The 13,206-nt window shown below is 43.7% G+C and overlaps 1 protein-coding gene across 1 annotated transcript; it reads left to right on the top strand.

Moving 5' to 3' along the window:
• The first annotated feature begins 61 nt into the window (after window positions 1–61).
• Window positions 62–11,655, top strand: LOC135700752 (solute carrier family 35 member E1 homolog). The gene is made up of 4 exons (XM_065221384.1): window positions 62–826; window positions 10,221–10,555; window positions 10,625–10,864; window positions 10,934–11,655. Exons 1-4 carry the CDS (start codon window positions 499–501, stop codon window positions 11,225–11,227), a joined length of 1,197 nt encoding a protein of 398 aa, XP_065077456.1. The 5' UTR covers window positions 62–498; the 3' UTR covers window positions 11,228–11,655.
• Window positions 11,656–13,206: the final 1,551 nt, after the last annotated feature.

Here is a 13,206-nt window from a genome sequence, read left to right as displayed (position 1 = left end):
GTGGTTGGCAAAGGAATCCTATGCGCCACCTTATGTATTTCTTACCCGACCATTTGGCTCTGGTGTCTTTTCTGTCCGCCGTACGTCGGTAATCGTGCACGGGGAATCAAGTCAAGAACGTCGTCTCGCCATGGTCTTCGTCTCGCGTCGTGGTTGTCGTGTCCGAAAAATGAAAAATGTAAACGTCAATAGTTCACGATGAGAAAAGCACTGACGGTGTCAACAATTATGTGCTCTTTCCAAGGGAAATTATCCATTTTGACCACTAAGAATCGTCCGCGTTACTAGTGTTTGTTTACTTTTTGTGTGTGCCAGTGAAGTGAACCAAAAATTGTCGACGTAATAGCGCATTTTCCTGCCCACTAAACAAGTGCCCTTTTCGTTGTGAAGGGGTTGTATCCCCTCGACGGAAACAGAAGCTAGAGCAGAGAAGTGCAACCTTTCACCCTCGTCTAGTGCCATCGTTGTGTGATCCGCAAGGACGACGCCTCAATCATCATGGCCGTAGACAAGACCGCGACTCGGCAGATGATGACAATCACATTCCTGTGCATTATGTGGTATGTGGTGTCCAGCAGCAATAATGTCATCGGCAAGATGATCCTGAGCGAGTTCCCGTACCCGATGACGGTCACCATGGTCCAGCTGACCAGCATCACCGTCTACAGTGGGCCGTTCTTCAATCTCTGGGGAGTCCGCAAGTACGTGGACATCTCGTGGCGATACTACTTCAAGTTCATTGTGCCACTGGCGCTGGGCAAATTCCTTGCCTCGGTCACCTCGCACATCTCGATCTGGAGGGTTCCAGTTTCCTACGCGCATACGGGTAAGTGCCCTAGCTGGTTGCAAAGAACCACCCTGAGTAATTATGATCATAGGTCAAAACCAAAACTATGATCTAATCGACCGAACTTCGATTCGATTCCACTCCAGCTGGTTCGTTCAAATGTAACTTTGATTCACTCTCTCTCTCTTTCTTTCTCCTGCCTCTTCGGCGTGGATGTGGAGCATTGCGATGAAGGAGTTGCACTGCGGCGGCGATGGTATTACAAAAAACTGGTTCGCGTTTTTTTCTTTTGCGAACGTACGACCGCAGCACAGCGTGTTTGGTTATTACGTGTTCTGCGGAGCGCGGTGGTGGTAATGGGTCCGAAATTATTCAAGTGTAATGATCTTGCACACGGCTACACGATGTACAACACTGGCATTGCGATATCTCCGCACTATCCTCTTGTGGTCGGCGACAGGTTAAACGGAGCGAATACAGGGCGCAATTTACATTTGAAAATTAGACACTAGTGAAACTTAACGTAAAATTAGTGTTCGTTCGTAAAATTTGAATGGCAACCGACCTGTTAATTGAGACCGAGATTGCACGTGGCACTCACGTGGAGATTATTTTCAGTGTGGATTTCAATCCAAGAATCCGAAGTACAATATTAGTTAAACATAATATGATAACATTACAAATTTCATGGCTGTTATAGAAACAAAGCCAGTAAGAGAAAACATCCCGGAAAATAATTGGATTAAATAACGCCAATCGTCAAAGATATGAAACAAGCGTCAACCCGGCGAGGCCTACTGCGTTGCATTTATATATTTATTTATTTCGTCAAGCAAAGTAGACTACATACACTGTTTGCAATGTTTTGCTTACACGCTGCATTATTTCTATTTCCTCTTAGTCGAGTTTTTATTTGGTTTTTGGATATAGTGATGTCAATTTCATCGCAATTTTTGTTATACAGGTACATCATTCGATTGATGGGACCCTTTTTTGGCGTAATTGGCGCATGTGCTTTCATAGAATAATTTTCGAGTTTTAAGAGGTCTAAAGGGCGCTTACAAATTTAGTTGTGAGAGTATTGCTGCAGATTCTATGTCATTAGAAATAATGTCATTGATAAAGGAAAGCATTGCAAATTCACGCCTTAGTATTTGTAGATTGATGAGCATGCAGCGTGCTTCAAATGATGGCAGGATTGTGAATTAGATGCGAAATTTGAAGTGTCAGTAAAAGTCATGTTCGAGCAAAAAAGACCTGCTTTTAACGAATTGAACCTAATTGGAGTTGGGAATCGTTAACAGCAATTAATAAAAAGAAAAATTACGATTACACGATAAATGAGGTCAACTCTAAGTGGAGATTAGTTCACTCATATTCTTGAAAACATAGTTAACTCATAAACTGAGTAAAACTTTCCGAGCTTTTACAGGAATTTGTTTTCTAATATGAGATGTACATATGAAATCAGTTTCTAGAATGAGTAAATTTTTCGCCTCATATTTGAAAAAATATGAAGGCCCGGAAAATTTTACTCAAAGTAAACTACGTTTTCTAGAGTTTGAGTAATTTAAACTTAAATATAAGTCGTTCTTATATGCCATGTAGTGTGAAAATCCGTTAGTTACTTAGTACTGGTCCTTTTGCACGCCAGCAGCGGGGGAACGAGCACATATTAGTGAGAGATTCAATTTTCTGCCACGTAAATATGGATAAATCGACAATCAAAAGAGCAATCTATAAACTTATTAATACGATTATAAACACTTTGTACTCAGAAAGTGTTGATGAATCAGAATCAGGGTTGCTGAAACGATTTAGATAGGAAGGAATATCGAAATAAACATCATCGAGAAATGGAGAGTACTGTACAACGAAGCCAACTACGCAAAACACTAACAATGTTGTAACGACAGTTATCAAGCAACGTATTCATTACATTTTGCAAAATAATTACACACCTGGGGTTGAAAAACTAGGCTAAATATAACACAATTTGCTGATACCAACCTTTTTGCCTTTCTCGTACACCAAGGTGTACGTTCCAAGACCCGGAGAGACGAATGGCATATACCAATAGACTCATCTCAACGGGATCGGAAAATGTTTGTTTTTTTTTGCAAGGAGGACCGCGACTGTGCGCCCCGTCATCAATCGGAAGGCCATCGTGCCACCGCTTGATGACTGGGCGCACAGTCGCGGTGACACTGTGTACAGGATTCTTACCGCACTAAAACCTCTTTGGACGCCTTGCCCTTTTCCCCCGGAACCACGTCGTATTACTTCGGAGGAGGCCGTGCATTACGCACTTTACTTTACCTCAGCTAATTGGTGCTTCCAGTTCGCTGATCGTCTCACCAATTTGTGAGCCATTTAGCTCCCAGCGTCGCGTTCTACTCGGTTAACCACGGTGGTGGATTCAGCCTATTCTGACGGAGAGTTCTCTTGGCCAGGGGTTGAAACAGTTGACGTTTTTTACGACACTCGCTTCTTTGTCGTGCGTGACAGTCTGTTTGTAATCGTACACTCATGCTCTACCGTCGTTTCTCTCACACAACACAACCGGTAGAATAACATTCGAGCAAAAAGAAAATTATCAAATAACTATCATATGACATGAGTGATTTGGTTCTAATTCCTCAATTTGGTGTAAATTAAACCATTTATGAACAGAAATGTTATTCCAAGGACATCATTGCAGAATTCACACAAGCACAACATCAGCAGCTCTTATTATGAGAAAAACTAAAATACATACATTCGTGACGGTATTCGGCGACAGTGTCATATGACAGAGCATGTTAAATGACATTTGAGTTTGGTACTGTACTATGATAGCTTGTTTTGTAAGTGTCGGAGGCAAAGACAGTCGATTATCACAGAAAATGTGTCGACTACCGTGACCGCTTACAAGACTGCTCTTGGCTTCGGCTTTCACTTCGCACTTGTGTGAGCACATTACTACTTTCTAGCTGGTCCTCTCGCCATTTTCGCTGCAGCGCTGACGTGATCTGCGTTACTGCTCTGCTGACGGCGTTAAAGGTGCCCTCCTCTCGACACATTTCTTCGACGACATTCTCCGTGCTAAGGGCGAGCATATCCTCTCGCACAGCATCAAATCTAGGACGTTCGAAGACCACGTGCTCTGGTGATTCTTCCACATTCCCATTCTCCGGACAGAAGGGTGACGTTGTATGTCCGAACCGATGCAGGTACTTCCTGAAGCAGCCATGACCAGACAGGAACTGCGTCAAGTGGAAGTTGACTTCTCCATGCTTCCTGTTTACCCAGGTCGATAAAGCCGGAACGTACTGCTCAATTTCCTTTGGTTCTTCTTCGTTTTCAGCGCTTCAATCCAGGCTGGACCTCCGTACCTTAGTATCGATGAGGACACACTAGCCAGAATACGCCTCTTGCTGCTGCTTGGTCCAGAATTGTTCCGCATGATTCTGGCTATTGCGTTGATGACCTTCGCCGCCTTCTCGCAAGCATATTCGATTTGTCTATTAAAGTTTAGTCGGTCGTCGACCATCACTCCCAGATACTTCAGCACACGCTTGGAATCAATGGTGTGCTCTCCAACGGTGATTTCTGCCCGCTGCACTGCTTTGCAGTTACTGACCAACATCACTTCTGTTTTGTGGTGGGCTATCTGCAGCTTCGCTCCTTGCATCCAGTTACCAATCGTATCTATCGCCTCGGTTGCCAGCATTTCCATTTCTTCCAGCGTCTCACCGGTTACCGTCAAGACGACATCGTTCGCAAAGCCAACGATCTCAACTCCTTTGGGCAGCTTGAGCGTCAGCACGCCATTGTACATTCTGTTCCACAGTGTGGGACCTAGAATGGAGCCTTGTGGAACTCCCGTCGTGATTCTAAGCGATTTCTGCACCGTATCTGTCGCGTAGACTAGGACCCGGTTCTGGAAGTAACTACTTAGAATCTTGCAGAGGTAGTCTGGAACCCTCATTCTATGGAGCGCCTTGGCGATGGCCTCCCAGCTGGCGCTATTGAATGCATTCTTCACATCAATCGTAATCACGGCGCAGTATCGATTTCCTCTCCGCTTCTGTTTGGAAGCTTTCTCGGCTCTGTCAATCACTGTCCGAATTGCATCCACCGTCGATCTCCCTTTACGGAATCCGAACTGCCTCTGCGAAAATCCATGTTCACTCTCCGTGCATTTCGTCTCGAAGAGCTTTCCGACAGTATCCAGCAAGCATATTGGCCTATACGATGCAGGATCCCCCGGCGGTTTTCCGGGCTTCGGCAACAGCACAAGCTTTTGTACCTTCCACCTATCAGGGAACTGACCCTCGTCCAGACATTTCTGCAGCACCATCCTGAACATGTCCGGGAACGCCGGGAGCTTTATTCGCCTTCAACCCTTTCGCTGCTGCTATGAGTTCCTCGTTGGAGACTTCCCTAATAAAAATTGTATGGTTAATTTGCTTAACGACGTGTTCTGGGTATCATCCAAACCATTTGTGGAATAGTTCAATGATTAGGGTTATCGTTCGTTTATGGTTATTTTTTATTAGGGTTATTCAACGTTGTGTTCATCTCCCTCGCCATATGGTGTAGGTGGCTAGGTCGTTGGGTCATGCTGTGGGAAAAGTCCCTCCACGAGGACTTTCAGCTTGTTGGGATACATTTCAACCGGCATCGTTGGACCTCTGATCTTCGCCATCGCGACTCGGTATCCTATTGCTCCTTGAAACTATTTGACTTGCTCAGTTTTATCTTTCGTTTCAGTGCAGCCCTGGCCTCTCGGAACACCACCCTGCGCTCCTCTCTGTCTGCTTCCATTCTTGCTCTCTGAGCGCGCCTTCTGGCTAGAAGGCAAGTAGCACGGAGGGTGCTAATTTCCTCGTTCCACCAGTAAGCCGAACGCCGCCTGTTCGTTGGCTCCAGTTTTATCGGCATAGTTGTGTCACATGCCCTTGCTAATGATTCGGTCAACTCGTTCGCGCTTAGGCCCGCGGGACGCTGCTGTCTACCCTTAGAGCTTCGATGAAAAGATCCTTATTGAATGCCTTCGTCTTCCACTTCCGCTCGCTTACTTTCGTCCTCCGCATTTCCACCGGTGTCCGTTCGCCGATACTGTACCGGATCGCCTGATGGTCACTATGGGTGTACTCTTTGCACACTCTCCAGTTCATATTTGCCATTAGCCAAGTCGATAATGGATTCCCTACCATCTTTGCGGAAGGTGCTGCTGGTTCCTAAGTTGACCAGACTGACGTTCAACTTTGCCAGAGCTTCCAGCAGGCTATACCCTCTTGCGTTGGTACATCTGCTCCCCCAATCCACTGCCCAAGCATTGAAATCTCCTGCGATGACTGGTTTCCGTCCAATGAGCTCTCCGGTGAGCTCATCTAGCATCTGGTGGAACTGCCCAATTGTCCATCTCGGGAGTGCGTATGTAAGTTCGTATGAGTGTAACTCACTCAATTTTCGCAGAGATGGCTGGATCAATTTGAGTAAAACAAGTTCCAGAAGATGTGTTTTAGATCCCCATAGATCGCTATTGATTTTTCCCGATCGGAATTATGGTTCCGAGGATATGAACAAAAATGTGAATTCCAGATTCCACTGGGGAATTCACAATAGATTAATATATCAAAACACTCATCATGCAACACCTCAAATCACATTAGAATCTTACTATAAGATCAATGGTGGACATATTCAGACCCAATGGCCTCTTTCAGATGTACCGAGTACCCCCGGGAAGTGGACAGATTCTGACATGCACCGAAATGCATCGTGCGATACCTCAAATCACTCAACATAGTGATTAGTGCAAGTATTTATATTGATTTTCCATAAAACCTCATTGAAATCTATCAGAGAAAAAGTGCGTATTCATGATCGAAAAAGTGAAATTTTGAAATGTAAACAAAATTTCTCACTCACTTTTCTCGACGTTGGCAATTTGAGTGAAACCGCTTCCATTTCGTTTAAACTGTTCTCCCATATGACGCTATTGAATTTTATCCTGATCGCACATTGGGTTCCGCACATTTGGGTTTATCAGTGACAGTGACTATTGACAGTCAAGTTATATACCGGCCAACCGGAGTTGACGTATCCTTCTTCTTCTTCTTCATTCCTTTATTTAACGTCGGTCTCTTATCCGCAATCTAGTGGCAATCACCGACGGACATCGATTGTCATCCATTGACGGCAATCGAATGTGCAGGAAGGCAGCTTCCACACCTGCGTAGGATATCGCACCCATTCATTTAACACAATGGGCCGGGACCAACGGCTTTACTTCCCTTCCGAAGGAAGACGTGACCAGAGATTTTTATGCCTCAGAAAAATCCCACCGACCTCGGCTGGGATTGAACCCAGACCCATTGGGGTGTTAGAAAGCAGCCACGCTTACCACTACACCACGGGCGCCGGCGACGTATCCAAACAAACCTTCAAACCGTACACGGAGATGAAAAACTACCCAAAATTAAGTACTTTTCCCTAATTCCGGGGTTCAAGCGCAATAACCCAAATTTGAGTAAATCGCATATAGTAGTTTCCATTTAACACCAGCAAAAAAATTACCTACTCTTAAGTATAGTCTACCCAAAATTAAGTTTAATTCACGTACATTTGAGAATACGCAATTTACTCAAACGTAACTTATTGGGCTGAACTATATCGTTGGGTCGAATCTCTCATTCCTTTTTTGACAACAAGAACGAGGGCAAATGAGAGGCTGAACTCAATATTAAGTAAAAAGAACTCAAATTTTGGGAAGTATTTTTTCTCCGTGATGAAAAATGTCCGTTTTTTTACAACATGGCAGCACATTGACAGGTCTACAACTATGACCGTCTATAACAGTGACAGCTCGTTCGTGTGGTGGATTTGAAAACGCGCGAATTTCTAATGCGTGTTGCAAAATGCATCGCACGTGTGATTTGATTAAAGATGTAAAACAGTGTAACCAAATAAATTTTAAAATTTTCCTTAGATTACAAAAGTCTGTAAATGTCTGTGAAAAAAAAAACTAAAAAGTCTGTAAATTCACAGACATGTCTGTAATTCTGGCATCTCTGCCCGTAAAGGAGAAGATGGGCGTGATCGGCAATGGTAATTGTCATGCTTTTTCTATTCTGAACGTTGATTGGAGAGCTATCAAGCTAATAGTTTTCCTTGGGCAGCGTCATGACATTTGCTAGTACGCAATCTAAGAATTAATCCGTTACAAACGTAACGCAACGCAATAATTTAAAGTTTTCTATATCCGCGACCTCGAAGTGCTGCTCCTGGATTTTTTTTTTAATTAAAGGATTACAAAATTCTTCGATTAATCTTCATTATCCAATATTTGGGTTCATAGCCAAAGCAGTTCAGTAGCTTTGGATCTATTTGAACTGCAATCAGGCTAAAGCCTTGACTTCCTTTGCTGTCCGAAGAAGGCATCTCCATTATACTCGACCCATAGCCACACGTCGAAGTTCGCGCAGGGTCCGGAGGTTGCCTTCTGGTCGATCCACCTTGCCCACTGCGCACTTCATTTTCTAGTTCCAGTTGGGTCGCTTTCGAGAACCATTTTCACTGGGTCATCGTCCGGCATTCTTACGACGTGCCCAGCCCACCGAAGTCGCCCAATTTTTGCAGGGTGGACGATGCATGGTCCATCCAGCAGCAGGTGCAATTCGTGGTTCATTCGCCTCCTCCACATTCCGTCTTCCATCCGCAGTAGATGGTCTGCAACACCTTCCGTTCGAAAACGAGCATAGTCCAGGTCTCGAGGCCGTCGAGGACCACCGGTCTAATCAGCGTCTTGTAGATTGTCAACTTCGTGCTCAGGCGAATTCTTTCGGAGTCCAAAGTAGACACGGTTCCCTGCCATAATGCGTCTTTGAATTGCTCTGCTGGCATCATTTTCCGGCGGTCACCAGTAAGCCCAAATACACGAACTCGTCGACCACCTCAAGTCCAATCCACCTGGCTCTAGGCGTCAGTCTGATGTACGTTTCCGCCATCGCCTCAAAGTTTCGCGCCATGATGTCGATGTCATCGCCGAAGCTAAGAAGCTGGATGGACTTCCTGAAGCGATCTTGCCACTCGTGTCTATCTCCGCTCCACCAGAGCGATGTTGAATAGCAGACACGAAAGTCAATCAACTAGCCGTAACCCCCCTCGAGATTCAGAGGGACTCGAGAGCGTCCCCGATACTCGAACAACACACATCACGCGATTCATCGTCGCCTTGTTCAATCACGCCAGTTATTCCTGAAATCCGTACTCTTGTATAATCTGCCATAGCTGTTCTCAATCAATTGTGTCGTATGCTGATTTGAAACCGATGAACAAATGGTGTCCAGACACGTCGATCATCGACTTCAATAATTTTCTTCATTCAAGAATAGATGCCAGTAAATTTCTGAATCAAATGATGTTTTTAGATGAACGATGAAAAATTAAGCAAATTGTCGTTCAACATGTTTGTTCGTTTTCGATGCGATATTGCAAAATATGATTTACTGTTCAAGACGGATTCAGAATTCTGGTCCTGCTGGAATCCTTCAACTAGCGAGATTCAACTAACCGATCTAAATTGCGCTCGCCAATATAATCCGTTGTATTTTTATTCTCTCTGAAATGGAAAAGAAGAAATAGAGATTATAAGACTATTGTTAATTACAAACAGTGATTTTTAAGGCCGATATTGAAGTGATGTTCTGTGAATTTCGATGTCAGTTATAAATTTATCCCAAAACTCGAAATGAGTTAGCAATTCAGTAGAGTAATGTTGTCCAGTGTCAACTGATTCAAATTTATTGACGTGGCTAAAATGTCCAGCTGGGTTTCCAATCCCCATCGCTTGCTTGTAGATTCCGTTTCCACCCTTTCACAGTGCGTGACCGACCCATCTCCACTTGCATTCTCGAATTTTGGGTCATACTGACTTATGAAGTCAGCGACGATGGAGCATTCGAGATAGATTCAGTAGTGAGACCACCAAGCACGAATTATGCATATGGGTTAATGAAGACCGACATCTCGCAGAACATTTGAAAAGGACCTAATCCAGTTTCTGAAACAACAAATTCGAATGTTGGTACGTTGGCAGATTTTGTTTGATCTCCATCTCGATTTGGCTGCCAAGATATGGGAAACATTTTCATTCCTCCCCCGCTTGCCAACAAAAGCTGTTGAAGTATCCTATACCATATATTTGTTAATCAGAAAGAAAACACTTTACTACTTTTAACAGCTGTGTTGTAAACGGAAATCTACTCTGCAGGCGGAAGCACGTTTTAATTTTCTTATCAGCAACGGTACACTCAAGTTACCGACGTGAACGTAAATGTAAACAACATCTTATCAATTCCAACGAATTCCCAGACCGAAGCAAATTTCCAACCACTATCATTGACCTATCTCTTTCTTTCTCTCTGATTTCTTCTTTTCACAGTGAAAGCCACCATGCCGCTGTTCACGGTGATCCTATCGCGAATCATCCTCCGGGAACGGCAAACCAAGGCCATCTACCTGAGCCTGGTGCCGATCATCGTCGGTGTTGGCATCGCTACCCTGACGGAGCTGTCGTTCGACAGCATTGGCCTGGTCAGTGCCCTACTGGCAACGATGGGATTCTCGCTGCAGAACATCTTCTCCAAGAAGGTCCTCAAGGAAACGGGTGTCCATCACCTGCGGTTACTGCACATCCTGGGTCGGTTGGCATTGTTCATGTTCCTACCGCTGTGGATCTACTTCGATCTGTACAACGTGATGAAACACCCGGCCATCGTGAGTATCTCTAAGTGCTAACTGGGCAATGGACGATTCAAATTTAACATGAGTCATTTTGTTTGGTAGACCACCGGCGATTACCGAGTGATCGCGCTGCTGTTCACCGATGGGGTCCTGAACTGGTTGCAGAACATACTGGCGTTCAGCGTGCTCTCGATCGTGACGCCACTGACTTACGCGGTGGCCAGCGCTAGCAAGCGCATCTTTGTGATAGCAATTTCCCTGTTCATCCTGGGCAATCCGGTGACGTGGGTCAACATTTTCGGCATGCTGGTGGCCATCATGGGTGTTCTGTGCTACAATAGGGTAACGAAACCAGACGGTCAATTCACGGCGAACTCGAGCTCAATCGATTGTTTTTTTTTTTATCGACAGGCAAAATACTTTTCCCGAACGCAGGTACCGAAGGAAACCATCCTACCGTACGCCAGTATCAACAACAACATCAAGTACCAGCCGTTGGAGGATACGAGCCTGCTCAATGGTGGTTCCCATCACCATCCTGGAAAAAATGGCTTCGCCAGCAATGGGGGAGGGATGCCGAATGGTGGAACGGCCGCTTACTTCCAGAATGGGGGCATCAGTAACAATAGTAGCAGTAGTAACTCGAATGGCAACCTGCTACTAAGCAATAGCAATGGCACGCCCAATAAGATGTTATTTGTGTAAATTAGGATCGAAGTCAAGTTTAGGTAGATTTTTTTTTCATTTGACCATTTATCCTGTACAGTTGACAGTTTATAGTGCTATTGTGTAATTGAAGAATTGGCGAGGAACGATCGTGATGTGTAAATTCTCTAGCTCGAAGGGCATCGTAACGCAATTTTTTTGAATAGAGATAGAGAAAGCGAGGAGAGGAAAATGAGAAGACGCTAAAAGAGGAGTTATTTATTTTTGATTCGCTCGTATTTGTGTAAACTTAGGACTATTTTTTGTGCAATCGTTTGTATTGAGAATGGAACGTAACGCATAGTATTTCGTGTTTATGAGGTGTGATGAAATGATGACATATTTGGAATGCACTAGCGAGAGTGAAGAGCACCGCTGGACGCGAACACTGATTGCAAGAAAAAATATTACAAATAAAGGCTATTTTATATGATTATCAAAGGAAAAAGTGTGTATTCAATTTTCTGCTTGTAAGTAATTTAATCAAACCAGTTGGTTTCCAGGATATACTGTTTAGCGGTTGCTGTTCAATTTGATAGGTAATTCGAAGACCTTTCGTTATGATCATCTTCTTCTTCTTCTTATTCGCATTTCAAGGTTATTGCTTTATATTAGCTTATTGCGTGTTCTCAACTTCGAGATATGATCACTAACAGGGCTGGAATGCTGGAAAGCACCTCAGACCGATAGCAAAGCAACTTTGTGCATGCATCTCACAACACTCGACAAAAAGTGAGTGGTTCTCCCATTTACTTCGCACACTCTTTTCCAACTAATCTGTGAGAAATCGATCCACACAATGAGCGATACACTCCGTGCGGTGCAGGGAGCGAATATAATACAACAAGCGCTAATGTCTTATTTAAATTCTTTGCAGACTTGGCTTACCACGAATGCATGCATACACGGCGAATGAGAACGACTCAAATTTGAGTTTAGTTCACTCATAATCGCCAAAAGTGCAGGAACTCAGCGAACTTTAGTTTTGAAACATTATAAAAACGGATGTAAATCCTTTACCTGAAAAGATAGCGATTTGCTTCATTGAGCAAAAATGTGCATTTTTAGGGCGCTTACAACTTTGTAGGGCATTGAAAAAATTGTAATATTCAAACTAAAAAGTTATGGTAAAAAACCCGGTTTTTAAGGGGGTACTAACTTTGTGTTTGCTTGATTCTCACTTTATATATTTTAGAAAATCAGTACACTTTTTTTTTTTTTTTTTTTTTTTTTTTTGTAAAAGTGAAGTTTTATTTGTCAGTTTAGCATACAAAGTTTTTGTGTTTTACCGTCAATTTGCTACATCAAGATTAAAGTTCAAATCAGCTAAATCAATTCTTCCGTTACAATCGTTAACGAAGCAGATATATGTAATAAACATATTCAGAATTGCCACTCTATGTCTGTCGTTTATTCCTAATAGGGCAGGTCTTAGCAAGTCTTCGAACTCGAGTCGCCTCCATCCACCCAAGATGACTGCTATTCTCTGCTGAAGAACCGTCCAAGCCGGGCCGACGCGAGCACAAGCACAAAATTTGTGCGAGAGAGTTTCTGCTGTACGGTTGCCACAATGCGTACAGTTTTCGTCATCTACTCGCCGCATCACGAATAGCAGTTTGCGGTGCTCTATCTTCTCGTTCACCAACAAGTAAAGCTTTGTCCTCTGCGCTGAAGTAAGTTGCCTCGCTGCAATGTTTCGCCATATGCGTGACCAGCCACTTGCTGGACTGTTACGTTCCACCCTTGGTAGCTCAGTTTGCTGGACGAAGTACTGGTGAATTTGATCGGTGGAGGGGTTCTGTTGGATTTGGTGGGGAATTTGGGATAATATTACAAAACGAATATAGATTAAATTGTAAGCATTTTATGGTTTTTCAAAATTTATACATTGGTAAGATTAAAATTTTCGTCAAAATTATACTAAGTCCGAATAACGGAGTGGAATTCGATCAGTGTTTACTAAAATGATGAGAAAAAGA

Source organism: Ochlerotatus camptorhynchus, unplaced genomic scaffold (genome assembly GCF_037179485.1).
Source record: "Ochlerotatus camptorhynchus isolate MF236.1 unplaced genomic scaffold, CSIRO-AGI_Acam_v1.1 ptg000141l, whole genome shotgun sequence".
NCBI lineage: Eukaryota > Metazoa > Arthropoda > Insecta > Diptera > Culicidae > Ochlerotatus > Ochlerotatus camptorhynchus.
Note: the sequence above shows the minus strand (reverse complement) of the source record. Positions and strands in the feature narration are given on the sequence as shown.